This window comes from Peromyscus leucopus, chromosome 1, assembly GCF_004664715.2.
Source record: "Peromyscus leucopus breed LL Stock chromosome 1, UCI_PerLeu_2.1, whole genome shotgun sequence".
In the NCBI taxonomy this organism is placed as follows: domain Eukaryota; kingdom Metazoa; phylum Chordata; class Mammalia; order Rodentia; family Cricetidae; genus Peromyscus; species Peromyscus leucopus.
Genome location: NC_051063.1, coordinates 139,699,849 through 139,719,842, shown reverse-complemented (window position 1 = coordinate 139,719,842; position 19,994 = coordinate 139,699,849). Strand labels below are relative to the sequence as shown.

General features: G+C 42.8%; 1 protein-coding gene across 5 annotated transcripts in view; it reads right to left on the bottom strand.

The window, feature by feature from the left end:
• Positions 1–19,994, bottom strand: part of Chd2 (chromodomain helicase DNA binding protein 2) — a 135,146-nt gene that overhangs the window by 35,196 nt on the left and 79,956 nt on the right. For all 5 annotated transcript variants that reach the window (XM_028893291.2, XM_028893287.2, XM_037198651.1 and 2 more), the window contains 9 exons: positions 18,640–18,711; positions 15,147–15,296; positions 14,232–14,380; positions 13,527–13,623; positions 12,397–12,489; positions 8,445–8,615; positions 7,333–7,508; positions 3,278–3,319; positions 1,585–1,724 (listed from right to left, as the gene is read on the bottom strand). In XM_028893291.2, the coding sequence (XP_028749124.1) occupies positions 1,585–1,724; positions 3,278–3,319; positions 7,333–7,508; positions 8,445–8,615; positions 12,397–12,489; positions 13,527–13,623; positions 14,232–14,380; positions 15,147–15,296; positions 18,640–18,711 (1,090 nt within the window). The remainder of the gene's footprint in view (positions 1–1,584; positions 1,725–3,277; positions 3,320–7,332; positions 7,509–8,444; positions 8,616–12,396; positions 12,490–13,526; positions 13,624–14,231; positions 14,381–15,146; positions 15,297–18,639; positions 18,712–19,994) is intronic.

Genomic DNA, 19,994 nt, shown 5'->3' with positions numbered 1-19,994 from the left:
AAACAGTGTTCCACCATGGCTCCTGCCTCTGCTCCTGCTTGACTTGCTTCCCTGATCTCCCTGACTGATGATAAACCCGTTCCCCCCAACAGGTTTTTGGTCAGTGTTTTATCATGCAGCAGGAAAGCTAACTTGGACAGAAACTGGTAGCAGCATGTGGGCTGCTACTGTGAAGAACCGGACCATGTTCGTGTTTTGAGGACTATGGAAGACTTTCAAACAATTGAACACCATGAGCAGAAATTAATTTGCCATTCTAGTATGAGCCTGGAAGTCAGTGCTGCAAGCAATGTGAACTATAGAGGCCAAACTCAAAGGGTTTCAGGGGGAAACAATACTAGAAAGTGAACTCCAGACCATCTGGGTGGTATTTTGGCAAGAATCTAGCTGTCTTCTGCTCCTATCTGTTAAACAGTGTTGAGACTGTGACAGACTATGGGGACTTTTGAAGTTGGACTGAAACATTTTATTATAATATGGCAACAAAGCTGTCGGGGCAAGGGAGTATAATAATGTGGTGGTTTGAATGAGAAATGTTGCCACAGTCTAGGGTATTTGAACTCAGTCTCCAGTTGGTGCCATTGTTTGGGGAGGTTTAGTTGGCACAGCCTTGCTGGGAGAAATATGTCACTGGGGTGGACTTTGAAATTTTGCTTTCCAGTTTGTTTTCTCTGCTTCAGGCCTTCATTAGAGGATGTGTGCTCTCCACTTCCTGCTCTAGCTGCCATGCCTACCTACTTCCCTACTACATGCTAAACTATACGCTGCCTGCCATGCTTCCCCACCATAGCCCTCGGCAACCATACACCCAGATAAACCCGCCTGTAAGTTGATTTTGATCACAGCAACAAAAAAGCAATTTATGCATCGGGCAAAACTCCTTTTCTGTTGTTTTTTTTTGTTGTTGTTGTTTGTTTGTTTTTAGTTTCGGTTTTTCAAGACAGGGTTTCTCTGTTTAACTCTGGCCGTCCTGGAACGTCCTCTGTAGACCAGGCTGGCCCCAAACTCACAAAGATCCACCTGCCTCTGCCTCCTGAGAGCTGGAACTAAAGGCATGTGCTACCACCACCCAGTCCCTTTTCTGGTTTCTAAGAGGAAAGAAATTATGTTCAGGCCAATTACAACAAACTCTAGTACCATGAAAAATCTCTAGATAACCAAAATGTTTATATTATTTGTCCAATTCTCTAAATATCTTACAATTGCCATAACATAACAACCTACATCTCATAGTGTTTAAGGTCTATAACCCTTCAGAGCTAAAATATGCAGGTGTCTACTCTACTCTGGCCCATAACGTCTTTGTATCATTCAACCAAGTTTAATGTTTTCAGAGCAGCATCAAAGAAACCTCTCATCTTGTTTATCACATCAGACATTCACAAAGTCACTTCATCTGAGAGTAGATACATGGGATCTTACAACACTGAGCTCACAGAAAGGCAACTCAAAATCCATAACTGCAAGTACCAGGTACATGCGGGCTGTAAGTACAGTTTTTAAAAACCGGTATGTAACAGAAATTCCAGTCCATGAGTACCAGATATGGAAGAATCCCGGAACTAGACTTGCTGACTGACTTACCTTCGCTGGCATTTTCTTTCAGCTGTTCTTCATATTCCTGCATTGCTGACACACAGCTATTATGAATCAGTTCCCCCAGGCGTTTCAGGTCTGCTACAGACTTATCCACTAGCTCGGCATCACGTGCTATGCACTCTAGCCTGAAAAAGGACAAAGATCAAGACACTGTGCCACTTTCTATCACATAATGCTACTATGTCTCCTAAGTGCTTGCTCTTGAAAGATGATTCCTGTATGAGTGGGTACAAGGCCAAACAGAACAATGTGCAATAACTAAGGCATATTCATCACCAAGAAGTGCCTTGGGGCAGAAGAGAGGGCTCAGAGGTCAAGAGCACTGGCTGCTCTTTCAGAGGTCCTGAGTTCAATTCCCAGCAGCCCATGGTGGCTCACAACCATCTATAGTGGGGTCTGATGCCCTCTTCTGGCATGCAGGCAGAACAGTGTATACATAGTAAATAAATAAATCTTTAAAAAAAAAAAGAGCCGGGCAGTGATGGCTCATGCCTTTAATCACAGCACTGGGGAGGCAGAAGCTGGTGGATCTCTGAGCTCGAGTCCAGCCTGGTCTACAGAGTGAGTTCCAGGACAGCCAGGGCTACACAGAGAAACCCTCTCTCAAAAAACAACAACAACAAATGAATTGCCTTGGGATATTCCACCCTAACATCAGAGAGAAAAGGATCTGACTGTGTTCTTCTCTACAAATGAGCTGTCTGCAACTCTTAGCATATAGGGTGCCTAAAGAATACACACATTAGTTTGCCTTTCTGTGTTCCTTTTCTTTTCTCCTGTGCTAGCCACTGCAATCCTCCTAGAAGCACAGGATAATTACTACTCCATTACTCAGTTCACCTCTATGGCATACCAAGCGCATGAATCCACTGATAAAAATCAGTCTGTCTAAAGGCTCACAGACCCACTTGCCCACATCCAGTGGGTTTTACACTAACTTCTTCAAAGATGAGAATTTTGCATCTGGATGCTCAAACAGTCCCAGAGAGATGTTGTACTGTCTGTTAATGGACTACTGTATCTCTCCTTCCTCTCCCAATGGAAAGACAAAACCAAAGGACACACGTGGGATTTCCACCAGACCCAGAAGTTTCTAAGAGACAGGCATCTGACATGTCCTTTAAACCAGTGCTCTTATTTGAAGGATATGTGATGAATGCGTAAAAAGCAAGATATTAAACTATTTGAAATATCCAGACACTTCTGTTAAAAACCCAATCTCTAAATGTATACTCTGAGCAACAGTAACTGACACTTTCCCTAGTACTGCCAAGATAACACAGCTCTTTATATTACCTTCATGACATCACTAGATCATGAAATCAAAAAAGCCACGTTTTCCTCCCACGCTCCTAAATCAAAGAACTAACTACCTGCATTGTCGAATGGAGCCCTGTGAGCATCCCTCCTGGACCACTCTTGACCATGCAGTCTGCATGCGTGTGCCTCATCTCCCTCATTCAGACAAAACTTCTGAATGGTCAGTCTACAGCCACCTTTCTAAAACAGGACATGCACCCAATACAGTAATGTCTTAACAGTGTCTCCCTTAGGTGGAAAAACTGTTCCCAGCATTAGTATTAAATAGAAAGTATTATCTCCCCTTACAAAAAAGGGGGAAAAAGCCTGCTGCTCTATAGGAAAAGTAAAAAGAAGACAGATCTATTATTGGTCTTACCTTTCAAGAGGGAGACCAAACTTCTTATAAGCCTTGATGAACCTAAGAATATGATCAACAAAATGAATTAAAAAATCACAAGTATTAACTGTACAAATGCCACAATATCCTGTCAGGAAGTACGAGCCACACCAACTGTCAGGAGACTGACACAATCCCTACATCTAATAAGTGACAACTGAGTGTTTCTGAACCAGTCAACTTATAGCACTCAAGCACTATTCAAGGTAGACACCAAGTTTACTCTCAGTGACAGATTGGACCGGAACTGCGACCGCACTGGCATGTCCTTTTTAGAAGGAAGACGTGCATAACAGCTCTACTAGGATAAAACTCCACATCATTACTCAGTGGCCAATTCAGTCCATTAATTCTATGCTGAGTTCTAGATCACAATATTTTTCATTATTTTATGGTTATGATACAGCTGTAAGATTTCTACGACTGTCTCAATTTTCTAAACTAAGCAGAACTATACACAATACATACATATGTAAACACATGTATAATTTAAAACTTATACAAAACTGTTGCCCACCCTTGTCTCCAACCAAAGCTCCAATCTTATCTTCCCACAGTCTCTAGCTTTAATCATGCTGATCATTCCCCATTTCTCCTCACCATTGCATGCTAACTGCCAACACTATCAATAAAAAGCAGGATGTCACAGCACATCAAAGCCTCACTGTAATATGCCAAGTTACTATGAAAACTGGTCATGGAACAGTGTAAGGAAAGACACTAGGAAAAAAGGAAGTGAAAGATGTAACAATGGCACTAAATATGAGAACAGCTAAGCAACAATATGAAAGAACGAATTTGCACATAAAACTTAATAAAATGTTAGATAGGAAAGTGAACCTGAGGGTTATCCCTTGACCCTACATTTCTCCTTAATAGAAAATGAAATCTTTCCTGGCTGAAATAGTAGGCTTTGAGATGTAAAAATAATAAGGATGAGGGAAGGCAGCTCTTGCCTAGCATACACCAGGCCCTGGGTTCAATCTTAGCACTGAAAACGTGAAAATAATCTTCAATGGCACAATAAGGTTATCCAAAACTAAAGTCATTAGTTGTTCCTCCATAAAAATAACAAATCCATCAATAAAAACAGCCCAAATCGACTCTAAGGAAAACCTAATAATTATGCATTAGTCTGCAGCCATCTGAAGCATCTGTTGAGGAAAATGACTGAGTCTCCGTAGAGCAAAGACCTTTCTGTCATTGCAGTTCACTTTATTTCCAATTCCTTCCTGAGAAACCCTTGCGCGGCAGCCACCAGTGAGGAGGGCAGGGCTGAGGCATCTCAGGGGACCGTCTCCAGAGAGAAAGAACACTAACTTGACTACACGCCCCCAACGTGCGATTCTCAGGTTTGACCATTTTATTCTTTTCTTTAATTATTTATTTTTATTACTAATTATTAGTATTATGTATATGGGTATTTTGGCTGCATAAATGTCTGTGTGCCATGTGAGTGCTCGGTGTCCAAGGAGGTCAGGAGGAGTCAGATGCCCTGGAACTGGAGTTGTAGACGGTTGTAAGCTGTCATGTGGGTCCTCTGCACGAGCAGTCAGTGCTGTCCACTGCTGGGTCATCTCCTGGTCTGTCTTTTTAGTATGAACCAAAACTCTTTATGGACACTCATGTCCACAGGCCACTGGTAATAATCACAATGCAAAGGTTTAACACACCAGCGGCCTGGGGCACATCCCTTGGAGATAATACAACACTGGTCAAAATGAAAAACAACTGGAAATAAGATGCCCACAGGATACCCTGAAAGGCTCTGACATACTCCTAAGAATCAAAAAGACCACACACATTTGCATGTCTGCAGAAATGCAAAGGGAAGATGTGGGATGGTCCTAACTTCAGTTCTGTATGTGCAGGTCCTCTAGGTCAGGGCGTAGTTGTGAACAGACTCCCAGAGCACTACACAAGATCCATACTAAGCTCCTCAAAAGAGGTCAGCAGACTTGCTAGCTGGAACAACTGAGATCTGCCTGTCAATTGCTAATCACTCCGCTAAAGCAGCAGAGACTTCGAAGAACATGACAGAAAACACAGACTGGAGGGAAGTCAGCAAACAAACAGCATCCAACTGGCCAGTGAGGGAAACTGAGGTCCAGAGTTCCATAGTACATTACTTACAACATCTGCTTTTTACCAGGTGGTGGCGCACACCTTTAACCCCAGCACTCCAGAGACAGAGGCAGGCGGATCTCTGTGAGTTCAAGGCCAGCCTGAGCTACAGAGGGAGTTCCAGGACAGCCAGGACTACACAGAGAAACCCTGTCTCAAAAAACAACCACCCAACCACCTGATTTTCAAAGAAAAACAAAATGATGGCACATGAGGAAGCAAGTACAGTGCACAAGGACAAAAGACAAAGGCCACCAAGACAACTGCTGTAAGAAGTCTGGAGCCTGGACTCAGAAGACACGGGCAGGTTATACCTCCAGAATGAGAGAGTCACCTAGGAAGAGACGATCAGTAGAAATATAAATTGGGGAGGGGGGCAGTTCGAGTAGAGCACTTGCCCGGCATGCATGTAGCCTTGGGTTTGATTCTAAGAGGGAAGAAAATGGAACACATAGAAAAACTTAAAAAGGAGACAAACAATTTCTAGAGTTGAAAAGTACAAAAACTGAAATTGGAGGGATCAGTAGAGGATCAGGAGGAAAAAAAAAGAATCAATAAACTTGAAAACAAAGCAAACAACAATAAAACGGAGTAAGACTTGAGAAGCAAAAAAAAAAAAAAAAATTAAGATACTGCCAGAAACTGAAAAATAGAGAATTCATCCTTAGCAGATACACCCTAAAAGAAACCAGGAAATGAGAACCCTTCAGGCAGGAATCGAGGGCATTACACAGTAGCTCAATCCGCATGAAGAAATAAGTTAGCAACTACTTTGGGTTGATCTCTCCACCAAACTTCCTAAGCACTGACACAGAACTGATTTACACAGCTGTGGCGATGGCCTTCCAGTGTGTGAGAAACCGTGGGCCAGCAGCATGCAAGGAGGAAGGCGAGTGACTGCAGCCAAGAGGTTCACAAACGGCTGACGTAAGCTGCTATGCATCCAGATGTCACTTGAAATCTCCATGGAAACCACCAATAACTGAAAACAACAACACCCCCCAAAGACAGCGATGGAGACAGGGCAATCAGAATGGAATAGTGAATGAAGCCTGCCACTGAGCACAGCAGGCACCGGAGAGAGGAAAGGAGGAAAGACAGCACTGGACGGACGCAGGACACCAATCACTGCACTGCATCTAATGCACTAAGACAAAGGAAAAAGTTGTCAGAGGAGACTCTGAAAAACCACTCTAACTGCAGGATGCCTACAAGAGACAAGTTAGATTTAAAGATGCAGACCAAAAAGATAGAAAGATGAACAATAAATACCACCATCTTTGCCATTCCTAATGTCCAAAGAGTGAACTCAATGTCTAAAGCAGATTGAAGCGAGAACAGGCAGGCTGCCAAACAAAGTATTAGGTGTGCAGCTAGAAGAGGAATCCAAGCAAACCACCAGGGACTGCATGAGCACTGATGCGGACCGGGACGGGGGCAGCAAGGGCGGCGCTACCAGCCGAGCTCTCTCGATGTGCACACTAATAAATACAGGTGCGTGTCGTACACGTCAGCCTCCCTTTGGTCAACTCCTCCTGAAAATAGTCTCGAATCAGAAAACAGTAAGGAAATAAAAAGATGGAAAAGAGCCTATGATCTCAGCACTCAGAGGGAAAGGCAAGAGGCTGAGGACCTCACAGAAAGGGCCCTTCTGTCTCACAGGAGCTCAAGGCCAGCTAGGCTACATGAGACCTACCTCACCCCCATAGAGCAGCCCAACCAAAACCTAAAAATAAAAACGTGATGAAAGTAGGAAAGCCCTCACTGGGAAAACTACAGGGACTCATCAGAATGACCGCATTCTCCATGATCACTTTCTGCCTAGCCTGTCCTAAGTGTCAGAGTCCCCCTGGCCAGGGTTAGAACACATCCTTCCAGAAAAGCTCAAGCAAAGCAGAGACTCCACCAACCTTCGGATCTCTGCGTCCGTGAAGCCCTCCACCAGGTCTTTGCGCACACTTCGGGGGCGCCCTCTGCGCTTCGGCTTCTTATCATCGTCGGAGTCGTCTGTCTCACTCTCAGAAGCGGACGATCTCTGGGCTTGCCTCTTCGACTCCGTGTCAGAATCGCTGTCATTTGTCTGAGCCTGGAAACAAACAAATGAGGCAAAGTCGCACTTTAGCAACTGTCAAGTCCAGAAATAAAGGATTAAGACCAGCTCAGCTTAACTGTTAGCGATCAGACATCCCATCATATCTGACAAGTCAGTTTTCCTTCAGGTGTCAGGCATAAGGGGAGAGAAACTGTCATACTTTCAGTGATCTTGCAATGATTAAATGTACTGAATTAAAAATAGTTGGCTAATTTTTATACTATAATATATATGATACCCAATTTGAAACAGTAATTCCTCAGACAACTAACTACTTTTCTTTGTCTTTTTCTCCTTTGTAAAATGAGGATAATAGTGTGATAGTCCTTTTGAAACAGGGTTTTCATAAGCATTAAATGCATCTGGAAATGAAAATGCACTCAGACTATGTCTGGCATGCAGGAACTGCTCAGAAGGTGATAATGTTGATTTACCATGATACTAGACAAGCTTAATAGCTCCAACAAAATGGCTAATAAATTTTCTTATTTCAGTGATACTGGGTGGGGGGCAGGGTGTATCAAACAGTGCTTGTGAAAGACTGACTAGGCTGTGCAGCCTGTGCATGTCCTCTATTAGTCATGTAACCTTTTACTACTTAGACCTAGTACTCTAAACATTTAAGGACAAAAACATCTGGCACTCTGAAAGTTGAAGACAGTAATGATGAGAACCAAACTGTCAGACTGTCAGCAGTTTTAACCTCAAAGGCAAAAGACAAACTTCTGCGAACTTCGAAGTCATCCAGTCATTTCTTGAAAAGCTGATCAGCAAAGATTAAGAAACAAGTCACCAGAGTGCCTGTGAGCCCTGGCCCCCCTCCCGCTGGCCTCCCTCCCGCTGGCCTCCCGTGGCCTCCTGTGCCAAGGCCTCACCCTTGACTAATCTGCTCTTGATGGTGCACAGGGCCCAGGCATACGTTCCCCTCACCTTTTTAGTGGAACTACGAATTCGCGGCAGCATATAGATTTCTTCTAGCTCCTTCTGCCGTTCCTCCTCCTCCACTTTCTTCCTTTGCTCCTCTGGAATGATTTCATCCCAGTCCTTGTGAGGACGTTCCTCTAGCTCCTCTTCATCTTCCATCGTTGCAAAGTTGGCAACCTGGAAGTGAAGGGACACCCCCAGCTGACATTTCTCCACTTGCAAACCCCAGCTGCCAAGCATCGACTTAACGAGTGTTTTTAATTTAGAACACTGTTAATAGGACTCATAATATTATATAATCAAAATCAATTTATTTTTACTATTCTCACCTTTTATTTCCCCCAAATCAACTTGTCAAAGCTATCGGTTCATCAAAAACTTTTTTAAAAATTAGGGAAATAGACACAGAAAGATAAAAAAAAAAATTGTAAATTTTACTAAAAAGTTGTTAAATCATTCATGTATTTCATTTGCATCACACTCACTGTGTAATTTAATTTGCTTGGATACACAATATTTGGTACCTAATCATCCATGATGACCTTGCATCTCCCTAACTGTGATGGGCAGCAGAAGCCAGGCCCACTCATCTAGTCCACCCGTACCCTTACTCACTGTTATCAGAAGGGTAAGCAGTAGAAGGTGTGTAAAGATTATATGTACTCAAGAATACATTTTAATCTTAGGTAAAATACAAAAACGTATCTAGAAAACATGTCATTTATTGCCTACCAAACATCTGTAGGTGTTTGTACTTCATGTTGTGAAGGTCAGAGGACAACCTTTATCAGTCAGCTCTTTCCTCCACAATGTGTACTCCAGGAACCAAACTCAGGTTGGCAACAAGCACCTTTACCCAGTGAGCTATCCTGGGGGCTGTAGGTCCAGAATTTTTAAGGAGTCAAATAAAAACGATAAACATAAATATGAATACAAGTTAATAGGTCATATAGCTGGGAATTAATTTTTCCAAAGGCAGTATTGTGAGTGATGGGCCAAACATTCTGCCTGGGAAATAATCACAGCTGCACTTATGTATCATGTTAAGAAACTAACAGCCTCCCTGGGTGGTGGTGGTACAACACACCTTTAATCCCAGCTCTTTGGATCTCTGTGTTTGAGGCCAGCCTGGTCTACAGAGTGAGTTCTAGAACAGCCAGTGATGCATAGTAAAACCCTGTTGCAAGAAAAAGGAATAAGAAAAAGAAAAAGGTAAAAAGGAAGGAAGGAAGGAGGGAAGGAGGTGACAGCCTTCCTATACACTAGTTCAGCCAACTGTAAATACAATGCATACTTCCTCACAGACGTGCTATAAATATCAAAGGAGTGAATGTGTACCACATACTTTAAAATACTTCAAAAATAGCAAAGAGTAACAGGAGTGCTGTTATTGCTGAATAAAATGGTAATCTTTTTTTTTTTTCCTTAAATTGCTGTTTCCAACATACTAAATCAAGGCTTGAGACGAAGGATTAAGGAGAAAAATAACGTCAACTCTGCTGAAGTACTCACTCCATAAACAGAAAGGCTGTAGGGTAAGCAGACCTCTAGTGTTAATCATATTTCCCCGAGTATTAAATCATAGGACAAAAAGGACTCAGGAAGGAAACAGTAGCCAGCAATGTGCTAACTATATTTGAATACCTTATAGCATGTGGAATTTTTCTGTATCGAAATAATCATGTAAGATTCTAATCAAAACATTGTAAGATCACATCTGTCTAACTGTGAGGATAGTCACAGAGGTAGAATCAGGTTCAATGTTTGTGTCCCCTCAAAAATTCATATGTTGCAGGGTTAGGGTTATGCTGTGGGATGTTCTGTATGTCCTGTGGGAGCCCGTTCTCGGGTTACTCGTTTGGCTTTACCCAGCAGGTCCGCATAGAAGATGATTAGGATCACGGGCCTGAGTGCAGGTGTCTGAGATGGTCTGCACTTGGCTGTGCTGGGGGATGGTCTGTATGGCAAATGTGTTGCTCTGATTGGTCAATAAATAAAACCTGATCGGTCGTGGCTAGGCAAGAAGTATAGGCGGGACTAACAGAGAGGAGAAATAAAAGAACAGGAAGGCAGGAGTCAAGGCCTGCAGCAGCTGCCAAGACAAGGAAGATGTAAAGTACCCGTAAGTCACAAGCCACTTACCGTGGCAAGGTATAGATTTATAGAAATGGGTTAATTTAAGATATAAGCACAGTTAGTAAGAAGCCTGCCACGGCCATACAGTTTGTAAGCAATATAAGTCTCTGTGTTTACTTGGTTGGGTCTGAGCAGCTGTGGGACTGGCAGGTGACAGAGATTTGTCCTGACTGTGGGCAAGGCAGGAAAACTCTAGCTACAGGGTTATAGCTCAGTGGCAGAATGACTGCATAGCACGTGTGAGATCCTGAGTTCAAAACCCTGCACAACTACAACTAAAAGAAATTAGTGCTGAAATCCTGATGCCAGTATTTGCCAGCACTAGGAAGGGGTCCTTGGAAAGTGATTAGCTCAGGATAATGCAGTCCTCATGGCAGGATTAGGAGTCACCTTACACTAGGGACAGAGCTCTCGGGCCTCTCTATACCTTGTGAGAACACAAGAAGACAGCAGTATGCTCGTCAGACGACAGGCCTCACAGAACCTCAACATGTGGGGACCGTGACCTCAGAAACCTTCAGGACTGCGAGAAATAAATTTCCACTGTTTAGATGAACGAGTCAATGATACTGTTCTAAGACACCAAATTTAAGACAAGCCACAAGGATTTGTCCTCCGCCCTTTCCACCCTGTCCTCTGCATCGCAGAATGAATTCTGGGAAGTGTACTCCAAGGCTCTTTGACCACTCTTCCCAGCTCCCTCCTCAGTCTTCCATGAAGACAATCCACCTTAGCCACCCATGGAGCACACACGACAAAGCACTGCTTCCAGTGAGAACCCACCACTTCTCGCTCCACGCCAGCCAGCCTACTGTCCCTAACACCGCTGGAACCTTCACCCTTCTCTTGCTTCTTTAACCTGCATAGAATCAGCCAGGGTCTCACTTGCATTTAAACCACTCGCTATTTGGATTCCCTGTGCCCTCCAGACCAATCTCCCACCTAGGATTGTCAAGTGACCCAATTTCTCCAACACCAAGCATTGCTAGAGAAAGTCACATGACCCTGTTGAGCAGCTCCACAGCACAGACCCATCTAGATGTAGATGACTCCCTATCAAGTTCTTCCCCACACTCACAGTCCAACCCAATGCTTTCCGCTTCTCAGCAGAACTAAAGTCACAGACTGAATTCTCAACCTTTCCCTCCTCTTCACTGACGTGATGAGTTCCCTTTTCTTTCCAACCAAATTCTCAAGGTATGCTTTAGATTATATTGTTTCCTGCCTCCTCTGGGGCAATGAGCCATCAGCTTTCTTCCTTCTTAGGTCTCTTCAGGATCTGCCTATCCTCAATTTCTTCCTGCAACCTAGAAATACAGTAACATCTTTCTAAAAATGTTAACTTTCTTAGACCTACTATCTGTTATACGGAATTACCTTTCCTAAACCTTTTAATAAACACCTATACTCAGTGATGCCACTTCCTATTCATCTGGTGTCCATAATTTCAATATTCAGCCATGATTCCACATCCCTTTATTTCCCTTTGGGAGGGAAGAAGGCAGAGGGTAGGGAATAGGAGAAAAGGGAAGGAGAGTGGAGAGGGAAGGAAAAGAGGGAAAAAAAAGGTTTAACCAAGTTGTTAGGCATCTTCCAACTGTCACCAACAATTCCTATGCCTTTGACATCTCTTTGGCATCTGACGTCATGAATGTCTCCCATGCCCCATGCCCCTGCATACTTCCGGTCCTTTGCTAATCTTGTTAATGACACTGGGCATGATGAGTTAATTCAGGTACAGGGAAAACAGCAAGCCTAGAACAAAAGGAAGTACTCTAGACGCAGGAGTCACTGTCACGGTCAGTGTTGAGTGCTCGCCCACCTTAAACTGCGACAGAAGCTCATCTGTTGCACTAGTCGACACTTCATTCTCTCTGGTTTCAGCCAAGCGCAAGATTTCATCTATGTCCATCTCCTGAGGAACAAACACCACACAGGTACCGTGAACAAGCAACAGTCTCAGCATTACTAAAACCGTCAGGTGCGCACCCCAGACAGCTTTCCTACCCCATTCTATTTACTCTCACAGCCTCAGTTGACATTGTTCCTGCCCAACACTTCACACTGATATTTAGTCCAAGGATGAGGCGAAATTCAGGAAGTTCTAAGAAAGGAAACTATGGCCGGGCGGTGGTGGAGCACGCCTTTAATCCCAGTACTCGGGAGGCAGAGGCAGGCGGATCTCTGTGAGTTCGAAGCCAGCCTGGTCTCCAAAGCGAGTTCCAGGAAAGTCGCAAAGCTACACAGAGAAACCCTGTCTTGAAAAACCAAAAAAAAAAGAAAGAAAGAAAGAAAGAAAGGAAACTATGGAGCAATGCAGAGTCCTTCAGTGCCATACCCTTTCCTCTTTAATGTCCTAAGAGCTTTGAGCTTGGCAAGGAAAAAAAAGAATCCCTGTACCTACAAATAATTACTTTCTTTATAAAAATCTCTAACAAGGAATCTGCTTCCTGTGAAATTTATATGCTCACAAAATATCCTTTAAAAAACACACACAAAAAAAAACATTTTCCTATCTACTAGTGCATCTTTACTGTAAAAGTGATGGATTATACAACTACATTTCCTTTTAAGTCTATCATATACTTGAACAGTAGTCGTGAAAACATGGGATACTTGTCTTTCTGAATCTGGCTCATTTCACTGGAGATGATGACCCCGATCAAGGTCTCCTACAAACGACATGACTTCACATGTACAGACACAATGGACCTTTGCTGTCTCGGCACCTGTCGGTGGACACCCAGGCTGACTTAGCAATTCAGAACTGTCAACAGTGCTCAGTAAGCAGGCTAGGAAGCGTCTTGGTGGCACCTCACTATGGTCCCTTTGGGTATAGTCCCAGGAGTACTACAGCTGGAGCATATGGCAGCTCCATTTTTAATTTCGAGAACCTTCATATTGATTTCCATAGTGGCTACAAAAGTACATTTTCAGCTCTGAGCTGATTACCTGAGGCTCTGACTCCTCTCCTTCAATTTCTTTGAAGAGATCCTCTGCTCCAAATTTCAAGATGGCGGTCAGCTCTTCTTTATTAAAAGGATTAGAGCTGTAGGAGTAAAATACGGTTGTGATCTCAAGTAAGGGGCTGAAGGCATAGCTCAGCGAGAAAGGGCATCTTGTTGCCAAGCCTGAGACTACCTCTGTTCATTCCCCAAGTCCCACATGATAGAAGTGGAAAACAAGTTATCTTCTACCTCCACACTCAGACAGAAGCACAAGTATGCTCCCTCCACTCCCTCACAAATAAATAAAAATGGGAAAAATTTTAAGAGGGGCTAGAAATATGGCCTTTGCTGCTCTTCCAGAAGACTTGGGTTGGTTCCCAGCATGCACACATGACTCACAGCCACCTGTAACTCAAGTTACAAGTTACAATGCCTTCTTCTGGCTCAGTGGGTAAGGGCCTCTGTTCAAAACCCGACAACCTGAGTTTGGTCCCCACAAACCACATGACAGAAGCAGAAAACCCATTCTTGCTCCCCACCTCCACATGCAGACACACATATCCGTGAAAATAAATGGGGGCAGGGAAGGGCAGCGGCATCCTTATAGCATCAAGAGCGGACAAATACTTCCTGTGGTGAAACCCTACGAAAGCCTATCAAATGCTGGTGGGAACAATCTGGCTCTGGCTCTCGGGCTTTCTGCACTTACTTGGATCTTCCTGAGTTGTTTTCGAGGACTGTCCTGCCAGTGGTGTCCATGCGCTGAATCACCAGATGGTCCAACACCATCTTCTTTTTGGCCCGTTCTATGATCTCCTCTTCCACAGTCCCCTTTGTAACCAAGCGGTAAATATTCACCTGTAAAAAAAGGGAATGTTATGGTCATTTCTACTTAAAGCAAAAATTACTTCGTCAAAATCCAAGAGGAAGGTCACTTGTTCTCTTGTACCACATCATGACCACACCTGCTCGTCCAAGCAGGCAAAGATGTGGGTGCAGAATGTGTGTTATCCTAACAGGCTCCATCCCGAAAGAGAAGTGCTTCTACAGATACCACAGCCTGCTTCTTGACCACATCTTCCCAACCATCTTTACAAAACCTGAATCACTAGCCACATATGAACCTTAAAGGTAGCCAATAGGAAAGCAATCTTTGAGATCCACAGACAAAACAAAACAAAAACCCAAGCCTATGGCTTTCCAACACGTTGCAGATTACATTGTCATGGAGAAGACTAACTGCCCTGACTAGTTAGCCATGCTCTTAACACAGGAAAGGCTCAGCTCTAAGTCTGCTCCTCCTACATCTTTCCTGGTGAATATGTAGAAAGTCACTCGTGACATACTTTTCAGTTACTCTATTTTTTGTTCTTGTCATACCCCCACCTGCCCAGCTGAGGACTAAATCCAGGGCCTTGTGCCTGCAACCACTGAGCTTAATCCCCACCCCCGACATGTACTTTTCAAATAGAGGTAGGTTAAGAGTCCACACTAGGAGGCCCACAGACAAGCTAATAAAGAGAAGGCAATGAAGCAGGAAACAAACATCTTACAAACAGTCTTCCAGTAAGAATAAACCTCTGCATGCAGGCCCAAGAGATGGCCAGAGACCCTACCCACTGACCTGCTTCTTCTGACCGATTCTATGCGCTCGGGCTTGTGCCTGCAAGTCGTTCTGGGGATTCCAGTCGGAGTCAAAGATGACAACTGTGTCCGCTGAAGCCAGATTGATTCCTAGGCCCCCAGCCCGTGTGGAGAGCAGGAAGCAGAAGTCCTGTACACAATGCAATATACTACTTTATGCAGTGGCCTTCTCAGAGACACTCTCACAGTCCAATAAGCCCTCACACCTGGAAAGCCCTGCAGGTGTGAAGAAAAGTGAGATATGGTGGACAAACTTTATGGAGGCTAAAAGGAGCTCAAGGACTTGAGACACAGGGGATTTTCATTTGATTAAGAGGAGTGTCAGTGCAGGGAACAAAGAAGAAAAGTAGAATCCAGTAAGACAGCAAGGACAGGGACTTATGTCCCGGCTGAGACCAGTGTATGCAACAAGTTAACAAAAAGCACCACACCCACTCAGCCTTTGTGGGACTGTTTCAGCAAGCTACCCAAATGCATGCTTTCTGGGAAAAGGGAGACTATGCATGTAAGGTGGTTAGTAAATCCATTTGTTAGGCAGTGAGGAGAACAGCAAAACTCATGAAACAAGCCTGCTGAGAAGCACAAGAACTACCATCACCACTGTTGTGGCAAAGACTGGGCCCTAACGTCTTCCAGTTTCTGTAGCAACATGGCGTCCTACCTTATCTCTCTAGGTGAGTGCTCAGGAAAACATGTGGACAAAGGGAAGGTAAACTGCACAGCCATGTAAAAAAGCTTAATATCACTATTTTCAGAGCATCTGATCATCTCTTTCAAAAGCTGAGACTTTCTGTTCTCTTTTCCATCTTTTTCTTTTGTATATTTTTTTATTTGGTATATGTGTGTGTAAGTATGCTGAGCCATTTCACCAGCCTCCAAAAGTTGATGCCTTCTGAGTACAAAACTACCACTCAAAAACTGGCCTGGGGTCAAGTATAGTGGCATGCACCTATAATTCAGCACTCAGGAAGAAGAGGCAGGAGGGTCAGGATTTCAAGGCCGCCCACAGTTACATATTGAGTTTGAGACCACTCTGGGCTACAAAAGACTCTGTCTCTAAAAACAAAAACAAAACAAATGACTAAATAAATAAGCTGCTGACTTGGAATAAACCTCAATAAATGGATATATTTAACAGATAACAGACAGATACAAACAGGCAGGCAGACAGAAAGAGCAGAAAGTTCTTCACATTCTAACAGTCATAATCAACTGCATTAAGCCATGAAAACACAAAGTGGGAGACAGCTACCTTCCAAGAATTTTAATTAATCATAATAAAAATTAGTCACCAGCTGAGAAAACAAATACTATGTGGATACCTCTCTTAGAAAAGTCCTACAGAGCCATAGCAAACAGTCTGGGGTAAGACACTACACTGTAAATAACATCTGAACATCACATGGTCTCATAAACAATTTTCAGTGTCACAAAGATAATATAAGTTGCATGTTGCTAATGTACATTATCAAAATAATGGTTAAAAAGATTATGAAGCTTGACACTGCTAAAAGTAACCTAAAATGGGAATATTTGTACATAGGCCATATAATTATAAATTGTTTTAGGAAAGTGAACAAAATGCATCAAGATATAATAATAAATAAAAACAATAATAAAATGGCTAAAGAAATAGCAGGGGCTGGAAAGCTAGCTCAGTGGTCCAAAGTACTTGCTGTTCTCGTAAAAGACCCAAGTTCAGTTCCTGGCACCCATATGTCAGCTCACAACCATTTCTAACTCCAGTTCCAAGGATTCCAACATCCTCTTCTGGGACCCTTGGGCACCAGGCACATACTGAATACACATACATACATAGAGGCTAAGGAGTCACCCACATACAATAAAAGTAACAGCAGAAGCATGAAAAAACACTAGAAACCAAACTCTAAGGTGCTGGGCTAGGGATGTGGCTTGGTGGCAAAGTGCCTAGTATGCACAAGGACCTGGGTTTGACCCCATAGCAGGGGTGGGAAGTGGGGGATATCCCTAAGGCTTTTAACAACATGGGGAAATTCTTACAAGTATAATTCTGACCAAAAGATGCCGAAATCATGTACAGCAAGATTACAATTAGGTAGATGCAATGAAATGAATGGTTCAATCTGTACAGATACAGGCAGCAATGTGTTAAGACTGTCACTGGGGTCAAGGATACATTTAGGTATTCTTCACCATCTACAACATCTGATCAGTGGGCATGTAGTATCTTCCCCAATAAACTCTAAAATTAACTTTAAAAGGCTGCAGAATGTCAAAGAAACCATATTGTATATATGGCTATCAGAGAATGAGAACCAAAAAATAACTACACAAAAAATTAAACTTCAGATTTTCTCTGAAAAGGAAATAAAGTATTTAACTCACATCATCTTTTAAATTAAGACAAGGGAACAGTGTTATCTTTGATAAACATTACAATAAAAAATTGCCGGTATTTTATTGAGTGTCTATTACATGCCAAGAAATGTGATGAGCACTTTGTTTTTTACTACATTTCACCCTCGTGGCAATATTCCACTGCAGTTTACAGTTAAAGGAATCGGAGATAGAGAGATGAGACTAATGTTTCTCACAGTCTAATTCTGCAGTCTTGGTCCGCAAATACATTATCACCCTTCAGATAAGGAAGCATCCAGAACACTGTCTTACTAGGACCACCTATAAATTCAGAGACAGAAGGCCTATCATTCTGAAATAATGAAAGAGACACTGAGTTTTTTAAAAACTTTAGGAAGTAGAACATAAAACTGTTCTTTCAAAAATTAAAAAAAAAAAAAAAAAACCAAAACCAAGCGTCTAGAAATTAGAATTCTGTCCAGAACACTGCTAGGCTGTCTCCACTGAACCCTTTGTCTTACATGTTACTAGTTTCTCTTACATACTAAAGCTCTTCTTCCCCACTTCTTCTAAATCTGTCACCTGACCAATTGATATGCAGACTATATATACTCAGGTTTTCTAGTTCTGATATAGGTGTGCCCAAACCAAAATATTTTGCAAAACCAATTCCAAACAGAACAGTCAGTAATGTAAAATTGTAGCTACGAAGGAGAGAAAGAGCATGGGCTACATCCCACCAGGAGTCTAACATAACTGAACCTTGGCAGACACACTGTTCAAGTATCAGCCCAGGACAGGACAGAGAAAAACCTTGGACAACATGCGCATCAAAGTTAACACAACTGGCCTGGCCCACCGGGTCCTTGCCTTGCTGTTCTGTCAAACCCCTAAGTTTGGTAATCCAGTAGAAAACATGACTAGTTCAGACCAAGGGAGCTAGAAAACCATGTACATGCTTGCGCAGTGAGTGACAACAAATAAGGCATCTTCTAGAGTAAGGCTTTCCTGTTCTTGTCAAGACAGGAGAAGTCTGCTACAAAATGTTTCTGAAACAGAATACATTAAGCTGAAAATACTTCTCCCTATACAAAGTCCAAGTTGTTCAAATAATAAAGCCATGCATAATGTACCTCAGAACCATCTGCATTGAAGTGATCCAATGCCTGTTTTCGGATTTCTCCCTTGATAGAACCATCCAGGCGCTGTAAAAATAAACCACAGGAAAAATCTTAAGTGAGGAAGATCAGCTCACTCAGAATAGAACATCAGACTTGAAACCTCTATCTCTGGGACACACACAAGTAAAAATAACTGGAAATCGTTGGCAAAGTACTAGGAAGGGGTCCTGTGTAAACAGCATGGCTGATGTAACCCGAGCTCTCCAGTTACAAACTCAAGGTCAGAAGTTTCTGATTCAAAGAACTATCTAGTCTTACCCAAGGATCAGAATGTCTGCCAAAACCTACAAGGAGAGAGATGAATACCCAGCCTGTGTGATGAGGAAATAGTACCTCTAGTCACTTAGTAAGTGGCTCCTGCAGAAAAACAATACTTCTTAGAGTAATATGGCCAAAAACATTGAGTGCTATACAAACCAAAACATAACATTTGGAAACGACCGAAAATGTTCAAATTAAATGATCATATATGCCAGCTTTTTCTAAAATTTACATTCTAAAGTCACTAGAAAGTGTTCAAATAGTAAAACTGTATCAACAACTGAGCCTCAGGCACTCATCTGTGCATGGAGGTTTCTATTTGTTTGTTTTGTTTTTTTCAAGACAGGATTTCTCTGTGTAGTTTTAGCTGTCCTGAAACTCACTCTGTAGATGAGGCTGGCCTCAAACTCAGAGAAGAATTTTTTATTAGTTAGAAAATATGTCACTTCCAGGTATAAAACTGTCACCATAGAGAAAATATTCAATACATACAAAGCAAATACTGAATGCTGTACATAAAAGGCATTTCTCATTATGTAGAACCACTTTCACACTTCATCCCTTAAAATCATCTCTTGACACACTGAACTTATAAAAGGTCAAGCTGATTCAAGCTGAGTCTGCAAAGATCTCCATCTCCCCAAGGTCATGAAGGCCACAGCCACCCAAACAATAGATCCACAGATGGGAGCTCCCTGTACCTCTCTACAACTACTACTCTTCCCTTTATCTACAATAAATCTGCACAGCCTGGACCAAAGGCATTTGCAAAGGCAGGTTCACAGCCAGTATCTGAAATGTCGCAGTGATAAGGGGCACTGACACTACTCTACTGAGAAGTCACTACGGCTTGCTCTGGGGACCAGGATGTTTCAAGAACTCCTGCTTTGCTCCCAGCCTCACACCAAGGTCCCACTCTACGGGGTTAAGATAAAACAACGCTGCCTCTTTTCTTCTTAGGATTTGGGATCCTATAATCAGGTTAACACTTACTACTGTCAATGTTGACAACAGACATGGGTAGATAGGACAGACACTTTTCTTTT